Source organism: Strongylocentrotus purpuratus, unplaced genomic scaffold (genome assembly GCF_000002235.5).
Source record: "Strongylocentrotus purpuratus isolate Spur 01 unplaced genomic scaffold, Spur_5.0 spur5_scaffold_7, whole genome shotgun sequence".
NCBI lineage: Eukaryota > Metazoa > Echinodermata > Echinoidea > Camarodonta > Strongylocentrotidae > Strongylocentrotus > Strongylocentrotus purpuratus.
This window is the reverse complement of record NW_022145613.1, coordinates 16,014,984-16,039,407: the sequence shown is the minus strand read 5'-3', so window position 1 is coordinate 16,039,407 and position 24,424 is coordinate 16,014,984. Positions and strand designations below refer to the sequence as shown.

The following is a 24,424-nucleotide window of genomic DNA, read 5'->3' as shown; positions in this document are numbered from 1 at the left end:
ATAATCATCAGCCTATCAATTCATGACGAAACCTGCAAATCATTCAATCAATATTATTAATTACCTACTCGCCAATACATCAGTTGATTTATCAATCAACCAACCAGACAGTAAATACCACTCCGGATACCACTTCAAATATACAAACATCTTATCTAACCATGGACCTACTAAGATCTAACATACCAATGAGGTTGTTATTTAACTAACCAATTACCTTACCTACGATTAACCAATTAATTAACCCATCATACACTACCAAGCAATTACCCTATCCTATAACTTTCCGATCCTTCTATTAATAAATCAACAAATCACTAACACTACAATCAACCAATAGATCAATCAATATCGCCAAGATGTCATCTAACCTACTAATTATTTTGCTAATTGAATGAACAATAGTCATACCAACAACCAAACTCCCTAATTAACCAATCAGCCAACTGATTAAACTACAAAATAACCTATCACCTCACTCAATCACTCACTTTATAAATCAATGTTGCATAACATTATTAATCAATAGGCCATTTTCGTAATGTAACCAAATTTAATGCATAAGTCTTTGTGAAGTGCCTCAATACATATTATTTCACTCACCTGAAAAGAATAATAGTATTTAAATAGACAGAATCCGAACTGCATACATAAGTTGTTGCCAGGTTGGACAAACATTATGGCTTGACCTACCTAGCCACACTTATGCAGTTTGCATTCTGACTATTGAAATACTATTATTCTTATCAGGGGAATGAAATAATTTGTATTTGTAAAGACTTAAGAAATAAATTTGGTTACATTACGAAAATGGCCTATTGACCTAGCAGCTATCAACATATCAATTGGACTATGAATGAATAAATCTAAATATAAACTAACCATTTAACTAATATACCATTCAAATTGATCAGCAAACCAGTAACCTAATCAGCTGATTGACCATTTACCCTAATAAATTTGACCCCCACCCCCCAAAAAAAAAATATAGCAATAAAAAAAATAACAAAAATAACAAAAACAAAAACATAGACGCTATAGATTCTAGCACTCACCCGGAAAATCAATCTGAACAATCTGACTGCATCTTAATGAATCAATAAGGGTCCAAGGCACTCTTATAAAGCAGGTAAGGTTTAGTTTTCCTTTATTTTTTTTTATCAACATCACATAATACACCATATAAAATTACAAAGTGTTATTTCCATGATTAATATAATACTTGAATACAATCAGCCATTCTATTGCAGCTACACCTATTATGTATATATTCAAAATTGAGAAAGGGAGAGAAAGAGAAAGATAGGAGTAAGGGAAAATGATAGAGAGGAGGGGGAGGAAGGTGGAGAGAGGAAGGGAGAGAAAGGGGAGAAAAGGGAGAAGGAGGAGAGAGGAAGAGAGAGAGAGAGAGAGAGAGAGAGAGAGAGAGAGAGAAGGGATAATAAAGAACATGGTATGAGAGAGAAGATAAGAGAAGTGCACAGAAATTTCACTCTGTGCATCAATACCATACAATGTAATTACATGTACTTTTAATACGATAAATAGGAAAACGTTTTATAGTATTGTATGATATTATTGAAAATACAACAAAATGGTACTTAAGTAGAATCATAGTACATATGAGGGTTAATAACTTTACAGCTCAAAGTCTGTTCACTGATACTAGTACTTGCTCTTTATAACGTCAGACTCAAGACATTTGTTATAAATATGGGTAAAGTAAAAAGCATCAATTTTAACAAACAAATGTTTGAACAAATTTACTAATCATCATGTAAGAGCTGTATACAAACTCTGTAAGAGGGATTGAATATTATAAAAACTGGGAGATCACATAACTGAGTTAGAGAGAGAGAGAGAGAGAGAGGATGAAAGGGGGAGAGAAAGAGAGAGAGAGAGAGAGAGAGAGAGAGAGGGGGGGGGGGCAAGAGAGAGTGACAAAGAGAGAGAGAGAGAGAGAGAGAGAGAGAAAGAAAGAAACAGATGAAAGATAGAGAGAGACAGACAGAGAGACAGAGACAAACAGAAACAGAGAGAGATAGATAAAAAGAAAGAGAGAGATAGATAGATAAAGACAGAGAGATAGATAGATAGATAAAGAGAGAGAGAGAGAGAGAGAGAGAGAGAGAGGGAGCAAGTGTGGAAGTACTCTTACATTACCCCCAACATTGGGGTAAAACTCAGTTGTATACAAGTATGTGCATTTAAACAAGGGACCAAGAAGAATAGAACATTAAAAAAATTATCTGAATCTAGGGTACACATACAACACCAACAATGATATAATATCCAAATGAAATGGAAATTGACGCAAACACATATATAGGAGGTAGAATATATTGGAAATCAGAAACATATCATAAACAACAATTTCATGTAACATACTTTACATTTCCATCACTAAAATGTACTATTTCATGTTTTGACCTGCTCTTCTATAAAAAATAAAAGTCATACAAACTGCACATAATGTAATCAGTCAATATACATCCATACAGTACATACCAAAATGTCACATGTTAAAATTTGGAATCTGTACAAGAAAAATTGACATTAAATTACAAAAGCATTTCATAAATATATTTGGTACATATCCCTGTAAAAAGCACAGACCTCAGTCAGTGTACAAATCATCAACATTTGCATAACGGTTTTGTGTAATTTGACATTGAAGTACAATGTAATTTCAGTCTGGAGCCACAAGGCATTAACTAAAATACCTTAACCCATAACAGTAACGTTTTCTATAGGTCTAATAAGTGATTCAGCCTTTCCTCCTCGAATTGGTAACAATTATTTGAATATCCTACTCAGTTAAAAAAATACAAATGTACCTTAAATGAACTTTACAGAAGAAAATCAAAAACAAGAAATTGACTAGTGTGGACATGAAACAGAGATTTTAAATTTCATTCTGCATTGCCAATTTAGAGATGTCAATGATTAATTTTAATTATATCATTTCTCTTTACAAACGGCACAACACACTGCTACAGTCACACGCTTCCTTGACGTGTTGTGTATAAGTGGACTGTGGATCGCATATTGCAGGGTTCAAATCCCTGTGGTGGCACTAACATCCTTTGGCAAGACATTTATGCATTTTCAGCTCATAACCAATTTGTAATTCAGAGCATTCTTGATCAAAAGATAAGCACGAAAAGGTCACTAAAAGGTGACGGTAAACTGCTATGGGTTAACACAAAACGAATTCCTTAGTGGCTCCAAGCAGACAAGATCAACAATACAAACTGAGAACATAATAATTCACAATTAATATCAGCTACACCTCATATTTACATAATTGTTGGAATTTTCATGGAATGGTGTAAATATGGAATTGGAATGCAGCTATTCTTTAAGTACATGAATTTTTACAGAGTACAGAAAGAGAAGAGACAGAAAAATATATGATTCATTATACATGTACCTCAAATTGTAAGCAATCATTTGAGAGAATTGAAAAAGACATAATGATGTATATGGAATTTGTACAATTCATATGAAAGATTGAAGACAAATGATTTGTCTTTCCACGCTGCTGAACAGACAAGTATTTTCCATACCCTGGCAAGTATGGCTTGCATAGTTCACCACTTAACAAACACACAACCTTGTTCACACATATTTTACCTTGCTTCAAGAAAAAACAATCAACAAACAAACAAAACAAACAAAAAACAGGTAGTTTGGTATAAAACACACGTTACCTCACATTGTAATGTTCACACACTTTCTGTGATCAAGTCCTACCCCTCCCCCAAGTCCCCCCCCCCCCCTCTTTTTGCTGATAAATAAGACACACACACACAAAAAAAAACCCAAACCCGTTAAGAGGTTTTAGCTCAGTCCAGGCCAATTAAAAAAAGTGAACGAAAACATGATTTAAATTCATCCTTTCATCGTCACCCTGTACGGTGCCACAAAGTCATAAATGGATCATTGAATAGATCTATAATTCATACTTCAATTTTCAACTTGTTACAGTTTTTCATACCTAACAACACAATTCATGCACCCATCTTTCATGAAAAACAAACAAACAAACAAACAAGCTTTTCTTGGTCAAAAGATATCAGACAGAGTAAGAAGATATGGAAATTTAAACCTTCAAAATCCACTGTAAGGGTTAAATTGGAACTGACTAACTTCAAATCGTTCATTCAGTTTATCGTTTCAATCAGATCAAACTACATGTACATTACAAACAGTTTTTAATGACAGCATACATGTACTTATATTCATATTCATACAAACATGTGATCAACTGTGTTTCTGTCAGCAGAACGTTGTACATTTCTTTCAAATTGGATATAAACTTGAGAGTACATTTTCAACTTGAAATCTACCACAAATTGACAAGCCCAGAACATTCCTACAATTTGAGTGGGTACGATTCTTTTCTTGTTTACATTCTGACCGACAACCAAAAAGAGAGTGGGAAGAAATGATAGGGGGGGGGGGGGGTAGATAAAAAGAGAAAGAGAAAGAGGAAGACACATGGTAGCACTGTGGCATTCTTTAACACGATTGACCCAACCAGGCAACTTCATATTTCAGTCTACTGCCATCTAGTGTCCAGTGCTGTTTCCTTTCTTTTGTTATCAAACCCTGCTTGCAGTGCAGTGCCTTTGTTGTAAATAATTGCATACAACACACACATAAATATGATTCATTAACAACTGTTGAATAATAAAATAACTCCTTATAAGGTTGTACCAAATTTCCATGACTCATACAAGGAACTCAAATTACATCCTTACAAATGGGACTAATTATAATGATGGCCATTAAATACAGTACCAGGCTTTTCTATTTAAATGGTTAAAAATAGTTTAAATTAAGACATAATTTACAATTTCAGACAAAGGTTGCTAAAAAATTGGAAAGATAAAAAGACAAAGAAAATTAAAGTACCACAGGAATTATGGGGAATATTCTAAACTCTACTGACTCCAGGGTGTCTACATCAACTTGACAAAAAACATTGTTATATTTCACTTTTATGTCATGTCACAGGAATCAATACACTTTGAATATTCTGAAGCTCTCTATATTTACTCGTGTTACATCACCACAGGTTACCATTGTGAGTGGTTACATATGATGCATGTACATTCCCAGCTGATATGTGACTGATAATGATCAACATGTTGATGTTCGATAGCAAGAATATTCAGAGCACTCATAATAACTTTAATCATTACCTTTAAAGTACCGGTAGTATAAATAATCATGATTTCCACCTGAAATATGATGTTGTAAGATGTTACAAAGTACTCTTCAATCCAAGATAGAGGTTTACCAAACAGGGCTATATGATTATGTGTTGCTTTGATGGAAACGCTTCTTCATGATGACGACTAGCAACTACTGAGTGTTTCTCTCCATCACTTAACTAACATGTGGTCATGCGCTTCCTTGATGTATCATGATCTCATGTTTAAAAGGACTGTGGATTGCATATAACAGGGTTCAAATCCCTGCGGTGGCACTAACATCCTTTGGCAAGGCATTTATTCCATCTGCCACTCTCCACCCAGGTGAATTAATCGGTACCCAGTTGGAAAATATTCCTTGGAGTCTTTAATGCCGTATCAGGGCACCTTGGCTAAAGCTGGGGTGATATACTGACATCTTGGATCAGTTCGGCTACATACCGGTTCCTATATAGCGCAATATGCAGTAGGCGTTTACAACATCTTCAGTTCTAATCGTCAGTCACAGAATGGATAATATGCTATCCTCGCGGGAGAACTAAAGATCTCGTGTATCCTTAACCCTCCCGATCGGGGATGAAATACTCTGTAGCGCGACCATGTTTTCCTCTTCCGACGATTCGCCGTTCGCAGCCCCCGCGTTCTGCCGCCTCCGTCGGTCCCTGGTCGCCATCGTGGCGAAGATGTACTTGTAAATGAGCGCTGATACCACAGCACCTAATACAGGCCCAGCCACATATACCTGGAACAAATAAATGCAATAATATGTAGGTTGCAGAATGTACATGTACGATTAATTGATACAAATAATAAATCTTTCTATCCCCGGTTTATGGTTGATATACTACAAAATGGAATTTCTGTCCATTGATCATTCTAATTTCTAAGATAATTAACTTGAGTACAGTAGTTGGACTTTTTGAGTAGCCAGCGTGTTACCAAACTGTTGGCGCCCAAATCCTCTTAATAGGTCATTGAATTTCTTTCCCTTTATGCTTTGGGACACTCTTTAAGACCCTGCGCTGTCCAACGATCTGTAAAACACTTGTAGTAAACTTGACTAGAACTCATTGAACATCAAGTTATACAGTAACAGCGATCTTTAACATCTTCAGTATACAAAAAACAGCTTTGCCCCTTTTTGCTCTGTTGTCAGATTTTAGAACTGGAGCAATTATTGTTTCGAGCTTTGAGGTCATATTTGGCAATTCAGTTCTGTTTATTTTCTCAAATATAAACAACAGTGCTAAATATGTTACTCATTGCCGATAAAGTATAGAAAATAATATCGCTAATGACATTTGTTTATCTCGCAATGTATGGTTAACAAGGGATCAAAAGATCACGACGTTTCGGTGATAAAATATATTGTAAGCAACACCTTTTATACTCGATGGGTGGACAGACGGTCAAATAATTTGATCAATAATTAGAACAATAACGGACAAGGCCTATTGGCCGAAGCACACGGGTGCTCAACCAATCATAAAAGATGCTTGCTTACAATATATTTTATCACTTGACAAAGTGTTGCAGCGGCACACGAAACGTCGTGATCTTTTGATCCCTTGTTGACCATACATTGTGAGACAAACGAATGTCACTAGCGATATTATTTTCTATATAAACAACAGGTTAGTAGTATGTACTGTACCTTACTCTATGATAGAGACTCTTCAAACTCACCTGTTCAAAACAACGTTTTATATTTTCAATATTTAAACATTACTTCTATGTCATTTATGTATATTTATGTGTACTCAGTTTAATCTTAATTATAGCGTGCATGTACTCTGTGTTGCAATTTACATCTAATTATAGTTCACATTTTTCTTGTATTCTCTCACCGCCAACAGTATTTAACAAACATGATAACTTCATACTTTCAGCTGGAATCTGCCTCGCCAACTTACCTCTAATAAGACAAGCCATAATGTTGTATCCACGTTTGTTATAACAGCAGCAGCTAAAGACCTAGCTGGATTCATGCTTGCCTGAGTAAACGCATACTGAAATACAAAATACATCCATAGGTAAAATAAATGTCAGTGCCAAATTGTGTGCTAGTACACATTATCTTTTGGTTAATAAAGAACTATATTTGTCCAAAATAGCAAATCAAAGAGCAATTAAAGCTGAAAAGCAGTAAAATCCTTAAATTGGCAAGATCAAGATAGCTGAATGCAAAATTACTATTTTCTCACATAAATTTACACTTTAATTTGCTTTATGTGATAATCATTAATACAGATTCATTACAGATACATTATATATTATTCAGTAACAATAACATAATAGCAAAATAAAAATAAAATTGTTGCCAAATTGAGGAGGAATGGCTAAGTGATTCATTCAACCCTGTTGAAAATCATTTTCCTCTGTGGAAGAAGAAATAAAAGTTGAATGAAATTTTATGCTAAGCCTTCTTTGGTAATTGATGTGAAGAAAAAGTTTGGCGATTGCCAAACGATAAATAATAACAATTTTCTTTTTGTTTTTTTAAATACAAAATAGATTTTGGGTACTTACCCCCCACATTGTATTCATACTGTAGGTGATGCCAATAACAAGTGCTCTACAGCCGGGCAAGTAGCCACTCTCGGGCAACCTCAGTTCCCATGACGATAGCACAACAAAGACATAGATAAACGTAAGGATAAGCTCAATGCCGAAAGCGAGATGGGAAGATATTTCAGATGATGGGCTAGTGGAACCGAGCGAGCCTTGTAAATCTGCGGGAATGGACCTGATAAGAAAGAAGAAGAGAAAAAACAATTGTGACAACTAGTATTGTAAGGTACTATTATTTCATGAATTATGCTCAAAATTAATTTAATCTAATATGGGAAACACAATGATATTGATGGTGATGATCTCATGGAATTTCCTTTAAATTAATCCTCTAATTACAATGTTATTTTAGAATTTAGAATTAAAAACACACCAAAATAAAGGAAAAGAATTCTTGGTTTTGGTTTAATAATGGATGAAGCAGATGTTCTTCACACCAGACACTCTGATGAGCTCATAACAACTCATCATTTAAAGATAAAGTTGACTTCTGGTCACGCGATGGCATTGTGAAAGAAACAGTGCAGAATCGATCAGAAAAGGTTGATCATCTAGCATACAAGTATTGGTGTAGACTGCAAGGTTCTGGAATCATCAAAATGATAAGAAATTTGGCCCAGTCTTGGTAAAGTTACAAGCACTGTACACAGAAATATGTATATGGGACTACAGGAACATGTGGTATGAAAATCTGTCCCGATTTTTATGCTGTTACATGCCATATCTAGAACATTAAAGCATTTGAAGAGCCATGCTTTTCAGGCAACATTTTGATCTGATGTTCTTCCACATTTGCATTATAACGATGATAACGCTCACACATTATTTTCACCTCTTCCCAGAACTCAACCTTCTCTTTAAACACTCTTTTGTTTTACTCATACTTTAGGAACGTAATCAATTTATTTCACATGTACTGACCTTCAAATTTCAACCATTTGTAGGCCCTACATGCATGGATACTGTTGGTACATGAATTTATCTTTGCTTTTCATAAGTCAGTGCAGGGAAACATTGAGAAGAAAAAAAAAAATCTTTAATACTCTCTGAAGAAAATAATAATATAGATAGACATTAAACACGGATATGTCTAATGTGTAATAAGGATTATAAAAAGCCTGTCTTTGGTATTAAATCAAGTGCAACAATTCTGTGCAAGTCTGCTCAGAATGATGCCAGATGTTAGAAACAGGTTGTTGATCCAAGGAGAATACGAAACAAAGAATCTCTTTTTTCTCCTTGGAATTTCCTCTTTCTTTCAAGAGATGTTCAAAGCATTGCTGACCTGGAAATTCAGGTCAAAGTATCTCTGTTTATGTCATCACTTCCACCATATCCTGTACCAAAAATAACATAACTCCTCTACAGGGATCAAAAGAGACACGCCCCCTAGAAATCGACTAGTACCTTTACAGTTTTGAGGAAGGATTTTTGAAGAATGGCAAAAATTCCCTTTAATTTTGAGTACTTAAAGAGAAGGTTGAGTTCTGGGAAGAGGTGAAAAATAATTTTTGAGGGTTATCATTCTTATTATGCAAGTGCGGAAGAACATCAGATAAGCATGTTCCCTGAAAAGCATGGCTCTTCAAATGCCTTCATATTCTAAATATGTCATGTAACATCGTAAAACTCCAGGGTAGGATTTTGACGCCATGTACATGTTCGTGTAGTCCCATATATATCTTTCTGTGTACAGTGTTTGTAACTTTACCAAGACTTGGCCAAATTTCTCATCATTTTGATGATTCCAGAACCTTGCAATACACACAAATTCTTATATGCTAGATGATCAATCTTTTCTGGTCGATTCCACACCGTTTCTTTCACAATGCAATCACATGAGCAGAACTCAACTTCATCTTTAAACGGTTGAACCTACATGTATAGATGGCATTATCAGGGCTCACACTCAAGTTCCGATTCCAAAAAGGCTTTCAACTGGGGAACCTAGGCAACTGTTGCTTAATTCCATTTTTGGTAACTTTTGACTATTGAACTAAATAAACATACTACATGTACATGTAGGCCTACATGTAAAACTATTATAGTAGTCTTTAATTGGCTAAAGTTACAGTTGACACAATACATGTGTACACCCAGGACACAGTAGCAAGAGTTTTAGAAAGGCGGACAGGATATTACATGTGTTACCTAGGCAACTTGTTAATCTAAAGCGATGCATTAGAGTCCATCCTATAAATGAAGGTTAAGTTAATTACTTAAATCATAAGTAAATTGGTAGTTACATAATCCTATATTTCCCCTTTATTTAGGCTCTTTAATCATTCACTTTCCTACATGTATACCTCATCCAGGCTTTTATTTGTCTTCAAATGATTTTATATTTTCTAACCATATTTCTGGGGTGATTGAAAGATAACTTCCTTGTTTGGATAATGGAAAATACATGACGTATATGTTGTTGTCTTGAAAATAGTGCTGTAACATCACGGATATCTCCAATTCCGTTTAACCGCCTGTCAAAACCGGACGGTTTTCGGTTAAACGATTTAAAAAAAAAAAAAAAAAAAAAAATTGTTTTTTTTTTTTTTTTTTTTTTTTTTTTTTTTACCGTGTGAAAAAGCAGGAAGGTGATTTAACTGAAGGCGCCGATTTGTGCTTGTGAACTAGTCACAAATAATAGTAACAATGCCATTTTAGAATAATGTGTAAGATCATTAAAGTAAATTAAAAACAGTAGAGGACCTAGGATAGAACCTTGTGGTACACCATGTGTTAAACTTGGATGAATATATATTGAGATCTATTACAAAGATTACTTTCAAACCAAGATGACAGACAAATTGGAGTGTTGTTCTAGTTTCCAAGTGGTAAGTCATCACACCGATTACTGAGCTGGGAGACATTGCCAGGCATAGTGCCAGGTGGAGGGGCATAAATCGAAACTTAAAAAAAAAAAAAAATTAAAAAAAAAAAAAAAAATTAAAAAAAAAAAATTATTAAAAAAAAAAAAAAAAAAAAAAAAAAAACGGGAAAACGAAACCGTCCAATTGAAAACGGAATCCGCCATGGGCGGTCGGATACCGGACGGTTAAACGTTTGACTACAGCACTACTTGAAAATATGAATTTTGATTCCCGTCATGCAACAATAACATAATCTGCAAATTCTGCATGCGGGCCTACACTTTTATGTAAGAAATGATTTCAGCTACTGTATCTCAATGATCTTGAGTCAAGTTTAATACTACAGTCTATCATAGACAACGGCCCTAATTACTTTCTTGACTCTAATACAGTGGTGCTGCATCGTAGCAAACTCCTTTTGACTGACAATATTACCTTGTTACAATGAAACCCAAATAACAATTAGAGCCCCAAAACAACAAAGCACAGAGAAATGGGTTACAGACCGACGAAATTGCCTTGTCATGAAAGTTTACAATAACAGTGTTTTTCCTAATAATGTTTCACTAGTAACTTCCAGGTTATACTGGGCTCATACACATTCCTTATGATAATGTTCTACTGTACATGTAATTTCCAGAAAATTTTCATGATATTCATATACATGTACAAGTGCTTAGATGTATTTTTTGAGAAGAAAAAACCCTGAAATGGGCAAAATAGAGTGATAGGTTGCGTGAGAAACACACAGATCAAAACATTGCTATTATGTTCTACTGCACAAGAGCACATGTAATTTCCAGAGAATTTCCAGAGAATTTCCATGACACTGTAAATGTACCTTGATGTATTTTTTGAGAAAAAGACTAAAAGGGCAAAATAGAGTGTGATAGATTGCGTGAGAACCCACCACATCAAAACATTGCCACAGACACTGAAGAGCCATGATCGGAATGAATTTCCCATCCTCGAAGCTCCCTCGCTTGTCCTCTGGAAAAGGATATATCATTGATCTTTGGCTCCTCTTACACTCAAGTGAAAAGCCAGAGGGATGGGTGTATATTATGCACTTAAAAGCTATCATGTGAATTATTTTATACTCATCAATATTAGGTCACCTGTGCAAAAAACTTTACCCCTACGTGAAAACTTCAGCAAACAATTCCTCAGCCTACAATGTACCTGAACAATTTTTCTTTTTAAAAACTCATAGCAGTTTAGTGTCATGTTAGAATGATAAAACCTGTGTCCCCTGCCCCCCTCCCCCCCCCCCCCAAAAAAAAGAAGAAAAAATGAAGAAAAAAAAAAGCACAATTTCAATGGAAATCAGTCTGAGAAAAGAGTATTTTGAAATTCTAAACCTGAAGTAAATCGCAAGTAACTAGATTGACCAACTGGCCATGATTGTATTTTTACTTTTTTTAGGAATGTATTTTCATTTGAAAAATAACATGGCTCCTGGCTGTCTTTATTGCCTGGATTGTAAGACCTCCAAAACCCTTTTTATGCCTTACACATGGTGGAGCCTACATACAATGTACATGTACAGTGCAGGTTTGCTAAAGAGTATTATTGAATATCAATGTGAAATACCACAACTCATTCAATTCACAGCCTTCCAATGTACAAATAAACATCTACCAATGCACTCACTAGGGCCCATTTACATTGCAGAAAAAACAATTTGAAAAGCCACTGCTTTTTTAAAGGTAAAGACCAGTTATGGTCATGCGATTGCATTGTGAAAGAAACATTGTGGAATCGATCAGAAAAGGTTGATCATCTAGCATCTAGCATCTGCAAGGTTCTGGAATCATCAAAATGATAAGAAATTTGGCCCATTCTTTGTAAAGTTACAAGCACTATACACAGAAAGAGGTATATGGGACTACCCTATATCTCTCACAGACCATGAGAGAAACAAATTTATCAAATATATGAATTAGTAGACGGTTTCCCGGCAAATTTTTTATCATCATGTATTAGTCAAAACATATTCTTTCACATGATTGGTAATGAGAGCTTCCATTTCATTTTTGAAATTGGGGCGTTTCCAATACTGGTCTTTACCTTTAAAACCAACATTTACACTACTAGCAGAACCTATAAAAGGCATTGGTGTATAGTTCAGGGGAGCGTTTCACAAAACTTGTCATCAGTGACAAATGACAGTTAGCTACTGAAATCCTTGCTTCTGATTGGCTATCAGCAGATTTGTCACTGATTTTTGTCATTTGTCATTGAAAATGGCTTTGTGAAAAGGGTCCCTGTTTTTTGGTGAGTTGTGTAAACGCACCACTTGTTGCTGCTCTGCATGCGACAGCACTTAAGAGAGAAAAAAAAAAAAAACGAGGCAAAAAACCGCAACAATTTTTACCAGCGTTTTGAAAGTACGGTAAGCATTTACACTGCAAAAACTGGTCGAGTATTGGCCAGCTTTTCATAAAACACACTCTAGGGGTGGTTGGTTTAATCAGAATTTTTGTTGTTTTTATGGGTAGTTGCCTTGCAACTTCCAACAAAACTCGGAGGTGAGAAAAAACAATGGTTTTTGCTTGCAGTCTAAATGACCCTAAAATGTTTTGAATGTTCATAAACTTCATATCATATAAACGGCTGGTCGATGATTTCAAATTTTCAATAAATGAGAAGAAATGCCTCGCAAGCAGCAGAGCATAGTGTAACCAGCATGAGGCTTTTCAGTTCAATTTTGTGGATGCGTACCCGATATTTGTTTTCGTATTTTTATCTCTAAAGAGAATAACTGCTGAATTCATAAGTTGTCTTGTTTGTGTGTCTCTGCATTTTAACTTGGAAGTCGACTGAAGATATTTTCCTGGATAATATGTTCATGAAGGCCGAGTTTAATCTTTGAGAAATTGACAATTTAGGGCTGGAATGGAAGGTTTCAAAGTTTTGTTGATACATATGTAAAGTGTAGGAATTGATTTTAATGGCAATCGGATTCCAGACCTCTACATGGAATTATGAGAAAAACAAAATTTGATGGAGAGCTATTGTAAGAGACAAACACACCAAGAAAGAGAGCTGGAGGGAAGGAGGGATGGAGGGAGAGATTGAGGGAGAGAAGGAGGGAGAGAAGGAGGGAGAGAAGGAGGGAGAGAAGGAGGGAGAGAAGGAGGGAGAGAAGGAGAGGAGAGAAGGAGAGAGAAATAGAGGGGGAGAGAAGAGAGAGAGGAGGAGAGAGGAGGGAGGGAGGGGGGGGGGGGAGGAGAGAGAGAGAGAGAGAGAGAGAGAGAGAGAGGGGGGGGGGGGGGGGGAGAGAGACAGACAGACAGAGGGAGAAAGAGAGAGAGGAACAGATAGAGCAACAGAGAGAGGGAGAGAGGAAAAAGAGATTTGAATAGAAATGGTCATATACTTTTCCACATAATTTGAAATAAACAATTTGTGAGCAAGTTCAACTAACCATGACACAGTCGCTTACTCAGAAATAGTTTCTTTTGTTTCCAATGCCAATCGATTTGGGACATTTGCATGCCATCTGCGACACAATACAGAAATACCCAAAACACATGCCGTTTCAAATTTGATTGTTATTTCAGATTCATATCTAATTTCCCCCCCTCTTATCCATTTCAGTGTTGATTATCGAATAAACAAGGGCAGGTTTGAATGGTATGTACATGTATTTAGGTGCAGATTTTGAACTTTTTGTGGATAAAATCACCCAAATGTTTCACACCATCACTGTGAATTCTTATGAAGCCTTCCCAACGTAGCAACAACAATCCAGTGCACTACAACTGGTACAAGCCTAAGCAATTTCATGATTTACCTGCAGGTTTTGGCAGGAGGAATCAAAGAAATTTTGTAGCACCCTGAACATTTTAGAATTTTAGAAACACCAGGAGAGGGAGAGGAAAATGGAAAGTTCACATTTTTGTGTGATATAAATTAAGCTCTATGTTTGGCTCTCAGATGATCAAATTGAAAAAGAAAAAAAAAAAAAAAAACCCTCTGGCAATTACACCGTGTTGTGTTTTCACACATTGGGAAGAGTTCAAAGACAAAAGGTCACGGGGTCAGAGTGCAATCAGAGGAGAAAGTGCAGCGAAAACAAGGTGAGCATTATGGGGGATGTTTTCTTTAGATTTGTGAATGGCCAAATTTGAGTTTTCAAAGCTGTGTAGTACAGTACACTAGGCGTACATGCACATGCAGGCTGCTATTCTTATATTTTGCCGGGTTATTATAAAAATTGAGAAAGTAGACAACCAAGAAAAACGTACATGAACATGTAGAAAAGAGAGAGGACACAGGACAAGTGATAGAAGAAGTACAGGTATACTAAAGTAAAGATTGCAACATGAAACATTACAACAGTACAAGTTCATTTACTGGTACTGGTAATAGGAAAACTTCCGTCTCATTTTTATACCAGTTATTTTCTAAATTGGCAGTAAATTCATCATAATACATATCATCTTTGTTTGAACTTGATACAAAAATCAATGTTTCATTACTTGCATGTGATCGTGTCTGTTGGAACTCTAGAAGAAATTGCATCAATAGCTTTTTCAACGCACCAGATGTTAAATTCCTGGTACATGTACAATGGGCTTGTGAGTTGAGAGACCATATTTTGAAGTTTACTTACAGAAAAACAACCTATGGCTGAAGTGCCTAAAGAGTTTTATAATTGATGGAGTGATTACAATATGGCTGCATAAATAGATTATGTTGGCTTTACTGGAAGCCAGAGAGGGTATGACCTCTTGACTGTATCCCCAACTGTGACGTGCTTGTTAAATTTGAAGGGGTCCCGTTCTTAGGCGCCTTATTGCTTGGAGCCTAACAACAAAAATTCCTTAATAGGCCCCTACAAGTACGCTTAATTCCTTGTAAATTAGGTCTATATCAATTTTGTTAGTAATAGCAAGATGTATTCATCAGCCCACACAATATGGTTCAAAGATAAAGAGGAAAAAAGGCAGACACGAATGAAAAGTATATGTCCACTGACGATTCCACAGAAAAAGGACATGGGCACATACAAGAACTTTGTTTTAATACTTGTCATGTTGTTTAATAAAACTTTGATCGATAAGAACTTAGAAGTTACAAATACAGTTAAAGCTCCTGACATCGTGGCATTTGATTGGCTGAGAGCAAATTTGTCATAGAAATTTGTTATTGACAACAAGTTTTATGAAATGGAGACCATATTTTCTTTCCAGGGTACAATACATGTACAAGCCTCAAGTCCTACCATGGTTTGCAGTTGGTCCATGGTTCTAGTCTCCTACATGTACATGTAACATGATTTGTACATTAGGCCTGTCGTCATCAGACAGAAGTTCACAACCCGCTATCTTAACTACACTGTAGCCCGATCTCAAATAGCCAGCTAATTTGCATCTTCATCAGCACTAGGGTGCAATTAGCAGGCTATTTGGTGGTGAAAATATCCCAAGAAATATCAGACAGAAGTTCACAACCCGCTATCTTAACTACACTGTAGCCCGATCTCAAATAGCCAGCTAATTTGCATCTTCATCAGCACTAGGGTGCAATTAGCAGGCTATTTGGGGGTGAAAATATCCCAAGAAATCTTGGGCCTTGTTTCCATAATAGCCCGCTATTCAGGAAATAGTGGGCTAATTTGTACCCGTGTGAGCTAATTTGTGATGAGTGTATCCGTCTGGTGAAGACGCAATTTCGAGCTTCAGGAAAATATCCAAAGTCTGAAATTAGTGGGTTATTTTGCAATTCGGGGACAGGTCTATTGACACATGACATTCATTTCATCAACAGTTTTGAAAGGATTCAATCATGTGGACCTTAGTTCGGGTCACAGACTCTCTGTTCACCCCTTGAAACAATGCCATCAAGCGCAAGCCTTGATGCTACAGTACATGTAGCCTACATATGTATACATTTTTTCAGTCTCTAGACTGGCCGTATCATTTTATACCATCAGAGCATACATGTAGATCTACACATGCACAGTGCAGGGCCTATGGAGTCAGTTTCCATAGTCTTACCGTTCAAACCCAAATAAACGTAAACATGTATTTCAGCTGAAAAGAGTTTGTGTCTGCAGACTACACAAGCCCTCCTTCGCATGAAGGCCACTGGTGATTTGGAATGCACTCTAGAACAACCCTAAATCAGGAACACATGTCGAGGTAATGGGTCAATAAACTCTTTCACAAAATTTACAGGAATTCTGCAAATATTGCTGAAATTGTATCACAGTCAAGTTCATGACTATAAAATGCACACAAAAGTGCTAGTTGGAAAATAATTTTGGACTAACATTTAGCTTTCAGGCCCACCTCAAAAAATGATTTAACACCACCCCAGGCAATATACTGTCTTCCTTTCATGGATGTTTACTATTTATAAATAGCTGATTTATATCTGGGGGGGGGGGGGGGGGGGGGGTCATACAAATAAATGATTGCAGGGAAAACCAGCAGAAAAAAAGCGATGACATCAACAAAGGCCCTCTTATAATTTGCCTTTTTTTGTTGGGGGGGGGGGGGGGGGCGAGTCAAATACAGTAACTACAGCTCTTAGTAGTTGAGAAAAAAAAATCTCCAATGGTTTAGGCTTTATTTTTAACAGGAAGGAAGCAAGACAGAACATCGAAGCATATTTGTTTCAAATATTCAACAGTTTTAACTACGGTACATGTACACGTACATGTACATGTATCACACTGTGCTTGCATTTTATGAGCACAACTGTACATTACGCATTCAATCTGTTTCCAGGATATCTTTTTCAAAATGCCATCTGCCTCATTTCTCGCCAAATATACTATAAAACTAGTTTGACTATCACATGTTTGTTTCACATATATGTAATGCAATGCATCAAGATCCCAGACAATGAAACTGAAAGCAAGTGACTGAAATAAATACTATATTTAAAGAGAATGAGGGATGGCAACGGTATAAATAGGGAGAGAAAAAGAGCGTAAGTTTACCAGAAGAAATGTAAAAACTGAATACAGTACCCATAAGGTATTAAGGAGAGAGATAGAAAGAATATTTGTAAGTTGTAACAGGACACATTTTCAACACAGAGAAAAATCATAGATAAGGGCGAGAGCAGAAGGAAAGATTAAGCAGGATTAAAATACAAAAATATTGTTTTATTGCTGTTTGTTCTACACCCAAGCTCTAGCCTACCTACATGTACAGTACATTGTACTATCCTCATACCATGGTCTATTTTATCATTGGTTAAATGACCACTTTGGCTCATATTCATTTGGTCTTATCTCAAATAAATCTACTACCCATTTGGTCTATTGCTCACCTAGTCCAATATCTAGTCGGTCTAATTTCCAGTTTGTCTAATGCCCCTTATTATGGATTAATATTAATAATCATTCAATCATAGTGATTAAGGCTATGAACAACAGTGTAATGAGGTACCTGAGTACACTCCCAGGCTTACAAGCGAATAATTTTTTATAATTTTTTTTATTTTTTATTTTTTATTTTTTTTTTATTTATTTTTTTTTAATTTTTTGTTTGTTTTGCCACCACCATACCTTTGGAGCAGTATCCCAGTTCTGTCGCCGAAAACACATGCAATTTTACTTCGAATTGCAGTTGAAGGCGCCGATTTAATAATAATAATAATAGTAAACAATGCTGTTTTAAAAACCAAAGATGGCAGAATAATCCATTTTCCTACTGTACAAGTCCAAACAGAAATCCAGACATTTGGTTCCAGTTTCTGAGTGGTGAGTCTGACAGTGCTTGAGTTGGGAAACATTTTTACCGACGGCACCATGCCAGCGGCCGCCGCTCACCCAGGCACGGGTAAGCGTCGGCTTGGATAGATTTTTTTTTTTTTTTTTTTTTTTGCCGAATATTCGGATACGAGAAATCGTACCTGAGTAGTTGTCAACCGTGCGGGTACTCGAGCATTTGACTACACGTCGCAGCCCTAACCTAATAGTGATAATAATCAAATGGTTATTAGACCTTATGAATAGTTATTAGCCTAAATGTCATTAGACCAAATGGGTAGTAGATTTAATGGAGATTAGACCAAAAGGCTATTAGCCAAAATGTCATTAGACCAAATGATAAGTAGAAGAAATTCATTTTTTAGACCACATGGTTAGTGGACAGACTGGGTGTAGACCATAGACTAATTCTAATTGGGTAACAGACAATTCGCAAAAATATAAAACCGGCGATTCTTACCCTTGTAGTAGAAGACAAGCGGTAAAAGCTCCAGTGAACTGAACAGCCAGGAAGACAATTCCTTTGATTAGACCAACCTGTCTGGTTATGATGAAGCCCATAGTCACCACCGGGTTGAGATGCGAACCACTGATTGCATCGAAGCACTGCGTCAATGTTGTGACTGATGAAATAGGAGAGAACAATAACATTCTTTAAGTAAAATAAACTTCCCCACTAATGTATGCATTGTATTAATAAATCATCTTTTGTTCATGTTTAAAATGTAGAGACCATGGAGGAAGCATATATTTTATACAAAATATATCATTCAAAGTATATGCACATGTACATGTATAGAGTTTGTGAATATCCCTCAATCTAAAGAGCGAGGATTTTTGAGGAATTCATACACTTTAAATAGAAAAAGGGCTTGTTGTAATCTGGAAACTTGGAGAAACAAAATAGTTTCAGAAAAAGAAAAATCAAAGGGAAGATTATGAAAAATGTTAAAAGTCGAAAGGGGAGAATCTCCTACACGGCAGTCATACATACAGTATATGTGTAAATTAGATGCATACTGTAGTCAATGGGAGGAGAAACCTTTATTTATCTCTTACCATCAATATCCATAATGTATCCTGAACAAAAAAAACAGACAAATACAATTGCGTCTCCAATATGCCTCCGCCTACTACTCACTCCAAACTCTAATAAGATTGTCTTCCTATAGTGATACTGTCACAAATTTTAAGTTCATACGTCAACTAAAGTGGTTTTTAAAATTACTGCAATAACCAGAAAGTGGGACGGACGGATGGACGAACAGACATAATACCTCCTGCACACCAACTTCGATGGGTGGGTGGAGGCATAAATAAAATATTTAAAATAATGTGAATAATGTCATGATGTGTAAACTAAAATGGGAGGTGTTCCCGATGACAGCATGAATTACCAATTGGAGTTTCCTAATACAAGTACTATTAGTGATCTCAACTTACTGCAATTGACTTGAGTTGACGTACATGTATGAACTCCAAACTTTGTGAGATTATCGTATGTATCACCATAGGAAGACAATCTTCATAGATTTAGGAGTGAGTAGTAGCCTAGTAGGTGTAGGCATATATTGGAGGCGCAGTTGCATTTGTCTGTTTTGGGGGTAACTTTCTATTTTTTCTAATTCATTGTCTGCACTTTCACTGACATTCTTCTGTGCCTTTTCTATATCTACTAATACTTAGGAGAAACATTAAAAAAAAAAAAAAGTTGGCCTTAATTTATACAAAAAAGTCAGAGAATCAAATTTTTAAGCTGTAATACACAACCTTTAAAAATATTAAACATGCTTGTATCACAGTGATCATTTTAAAGAACTTACCTGCGAAACCAAGGGTCAATGCCACCTGTAATTCTGATGTAGGTGGACGATCTGCCCATGCAAGATCTGTCGTTCCAGCGATAAACATGAAGAGAAACATACAGAAGAATTCTGCCACGATGCACCGACAGGTGGTGACCGAACATCTGCAGCACCGGCCTTTACTCGCCGTACTGCTGTCATCCATTTTGTTTCTTGCAGGATAAACTTCTTGAATTCTTGGCCACTTATAATTATTGTTAGAGAAGTATGTTTTCACTGCTGTAACAAGCAATCGTCCAATTCGATTCCTTGCATGGTTTTGAATTTATTTCCAAATGAGCAGGTATTCAGTGCCATGTACATCCTGTTTTCTTGTCCCTTTTCTTGTAATGGTAGGATCGTAAGGATCGACTTCCACTATGCTCCTTCAAGATTAGAAAGTTTGCATCATCGATTCGTTCAGGCTCTGAAAAGAAGACATATTTAAATATTTACAACAAAAATAGAACATGCAAACATAGTGTTGGAAAATAAATAAATAATAAAAGATGCTTTGTAGCTTTATAGCCTTAGATCATGTCCATATTGTTATTGCAGAAGAATGAGTAGAGAGGAAGATGCTGTTCCCTTGGCCTTGCTCGATAAATCACATGAATTACATAATTTCACAAATATTATTTGCAGTGTAGGCTAGAATAGCCATAGATTTTTAAATTGCACAATTCAAGATGATAAAGATTAAAAAGAAAAGATCTGTGTTCATCAGTTCATGACAATGACAATGCCTACAACATACTAGATCTAGCCTACATCATGCATTCCCAAATTAGATGTATTTTACTCTACATGGATGGGCCCTTAGTTAGCCTTACCATTTCTGATATTGATAAGTTTGGGCATGTCGGGGAAGGAGTCGAGAATCGAGGAAGAATTGCATTTTTGGCAAAACTGAAGTTTTACTTGTGCAATCCTTGTTACTGCATAAGTTTTGCAGTTAGGTCTAGTCTAGACCAAAAATTTCTGTCTCTTTCGTTCGTTAGCCTCCGATTTGGGTAGGGTCGGCTCCGCTCTAAAGAGAGGAGCCAACCCTACCCAAATCAGAGGCTAACGAACGAAAGAGACAGAAATTTTCGGTCTAGGCCTAGTCTAGATTAGACAGAAATAACCGTCTGATATGGGTCATTTCTTTTATAAAACTGACATTTGTTGACATTCCAGAGGCGGTCAGTGGAGCCAGATGCAATCTCAGCGGGACCACCGTCGATATTATCAGACTCAGTCATAGACCGAATTTTCCGTCTCTTTCGTTCGTTAGCCTCTTATTGGGGTAGGGTCGGCCGGCTCTCTCTTTAGAGACGGAAACCGTCTATACACATTCCCTTGATAACGCCACGGCCATTTCAGGTCGTAGCGTTTTGCCCCCAAAATCCCCCAAAATGTCATTTTACCTCGTGCATGTTATATTGTAAATTAGGCCTAGGCTATAATAATTCAGTTCCACTTACCAACTTGACTGAAATAATCCGTTTAATGGTCCCTTTTAAGGAAATTATGGGTCAAAATCGACATCCATGTTAAAAATCTTGCAAGCCGTGTTAAACTCTCGCTGCCGGAGTCATCTAAATCAATCTCATCCCTTACGCCGAAGGCAAAATGATTATGAAGGAAAAACTGTGATAACGCCATTACGAACGTGTAGATGGCGCACAGAAAGAGACGGAAAATTCGGTCTAACTCAGTCAGAGACTGAAGCTTTCGGTCTACAATGTAGGCCTAAGTCTAGATCTACACTCAAAAAGGGATTATTTATTTCTAGATCTAGATCTAGTATTAGCATTAACAGATATGAATGATTCGGATACAAAAATCTGAATAGAACTCAGACGGTCAGTCTTGCCTCTTGGGTCAATTCACTATTCACATCAAGCCAGATGCGGACGGAGGAACCTCACACTCGACTGCAATATCACTACCATGTATGTACCGTGAATACAAAATGAGAATAATCCGAGACCGAACAGAGCGAGCGCTAGCGGTACGGCACATAATCTCATCGGGACAGTTCAGGCTTAGATTTTGGTTGGCCGTCGGACGTCCCGGGAAGCGTTGGTAGAAACCAGTTCGACGGCAAAAAATATGTAAACACTATTCATCCGAATGAAGAGTGAGATTTATGAGCAAACACTCTTATTTCAATCAAAAATAGTAGACCATCTCAACCAAATATATAAAGAAGAGCACAGTGGAATGATAAACTATATAAAAAAGGAGAAATAAGTGAAAATCTTACCTGAATCCCGCCGCAATTCGCAATCGCCAGAAGTGCTCCAGTCACGTCGAGGTCATCAATGTTGTCTACGATTTTTTGGATGAGTTTATTATTAATTGATAGAGGGTTTAGCATCTATCTTCATCAATATATTATGAAAATAATTCAAAAATTACAAACAGCTTGTATGATAAACGTTGTAATTAAAAAAAATCTATAACTAGATAAAATGTTGGAGAAAAATCTGTTTAACGATACTAAGTATTTTAGCATGAAACTTTTATCTGCAAAATAGCATACCCATTCATTAATAGACTATTCTAAACTATGAGCCATCCAGCGCTAAAGCAGGCTAGTTTTGGTTTCTTTCTACCATCACGAAGGATACTGAAAAAGCTACACTAGGAACAATGTATTTGCCTCCTTGATTAGCAGAGATGATGATGGTGATGATGATGGTGATGAAGGGCAGCGGAGCTTCCTCCAGGGGGGGGGGGGGCACCAACAAAAAAGAGAGCACTCTCTGTAAAAAAGAAAAAGAAAAAAAATGGGGGCGCCTACAAAGGGAAACCTACAAGCGAACATATACAATTTTCAGACATTGGTATATAGACCCCTACATTGTAATGATTGTTTATGTGATTATTTATATTATCAGGGATGATGCGCCTTTGAATATTTTTTTGAAACAGATATATGGCGCCATACAAATGCTGTGAATGATCATCATTATACCAATATTTGTATCTCTCTCGACATCATGGGTGTCGATCTGTAATTGATACCTATTGTTCAGGGGGGGGGGGGGGGGAATGATCTATTCATTCATCCCCCCTGAACAATAGGTATTATGTAAGGATCGACACCCATTCTCTACATGGTCTAAGATACTGCTTACATAAGCCGTATTGCTTTGTAGTTGGGTGAGATGGTCGTTTTTATTAATTTCTGAGCTAGCGAAGCAAGCAAACAAAAATTCTAAGATTTGTGAGGACGCAGTGCGAAAAATTATAAAGAGGATGAAAAACAAATCCTCAGTTTTTAGCACAATTTAATCATGAAGGATTAAAGAGACATATCGTAACGTTATCAACCATAATTGCAAGGGATTATAGTGGGTGAGCTTCGGGATAAAATGAATGACAAAGGGGTCTTAAGACGCTTTAAATTAGGGGCGCATGTTATAGAAAATGGAAAAGGGGGCACTTATCAGAAGGGAAACAAACACTTGTAAGAAAACAAAAGGCGCACTTGTCAAAGTAAAAAAGGCAATTATCAGAGGTGAAAATGGGGCACTTCTCGCATCTGAAAAGGGATACTCACCAGTGATGAAAAGGGCACTTTTGAATATGGAAAAGAGGCCCCTATTAGATTTTAATACGGTCATTTGGCAGAAGTGAAAAGGGGGAATTTAGCAAAATAATAAAAGGCACTTATTAGAAAAGAAAAGGGGCACTCAACACAGATTAAAAGAAGCACTAATCAAAAGTGGAAGGTACAATTATCACAAAAGGAAAAGTGACACTTATCAGATTTTCAAAGGGGAATTTATAAGGGGAAAAGAAAAATGATAGGAATTATGAAAAAAAATGTGGGGCACTTATTTCAAGGATAAGGGGTTCTTTTTACAAATTAAAAGGGGGCACTTTTCCTATGTACAAAGGGGCATTTAGGGGTACCTGAACAAATGGGGGCACTGTGCGTGTGCCAAACCCTGTTTTCATACCTCTAGGAACAGTTTTCGCATTCCATTGCAAAGTTCCACATGCAATTAAAGATAAAGTTGAGTACTCGTCATGCGATTGCATTGTGAAAGAAACGGTGTGGAATTGATCAGAAAAGGTTGATCATCTAGCATACAAGTATTGGTGTGTACTGCAAGGTTCTGGAATCATCAAAATGATAAGAAATGTGGCCCAGTCTTGGTAAAGTTACATACATTATACACAGAAAGG

At 36.5% G+C, this 24,424-nt stretch overlaps 1 protein-coding gene across 1 annotated transcript; it reads right to left on the bottom strand.

Moving 5' to 3' along the window:
• Positions 1-2,322: 2,322 nt before the first annotated feature.
• On the bottom strand, positions 2,323-22,574 carry LOC755571 (aquaporin AQPAn.G). Its single transcript, XM_001190612.4, has 6 exons — positions 22,491-22,574; positions 20,219-20,666; positions 18,856-19,018; positions 7,752-7,968; positions 7,136-7,231; positions 2,323-5,964 (listed from the first exon to the last, which is right to left on the bottom strand). Exons 2-6 carry the CDS (start codon positions 20,403-20,405, stop codon positions 5,761-5,763), a joined length of 867 nt encoding a protein of 288 aa, XP_001190612.2. The 5' UTR covers positions 20,406-20,666; positions 22,491-22,574; the 3' UTR covers positions 2,323-5,760.
• Positions 22,575-24,424: the final 1,850 nt, after the last annotated feature.

Bases quoted from the DNA above. Each gene is read 5' to 3' on its own strand.
- LOC755571 (XM_001190612.4), bottom strand. From the start codon at position 20,405: ATGGATGACAGCAGTACGGCGAGTAAAGGCCGGTGCTGCAGATGTTCG. The intron at 19,019-20,218 runs GTAAGTTCTTTA...CTATTTCATCAG, and splicing joins ATTGACCCTTGGTTTCGCAG to TCACAACATTGACGCAGTGC. The intron at 7,969-18,855 runs GTAAGAATCGCC...CTTTCTTATCAG, and splicing joins GCTTGTCTTCTACTACAAGG to GTCCATTCCCGCAGATTTAC.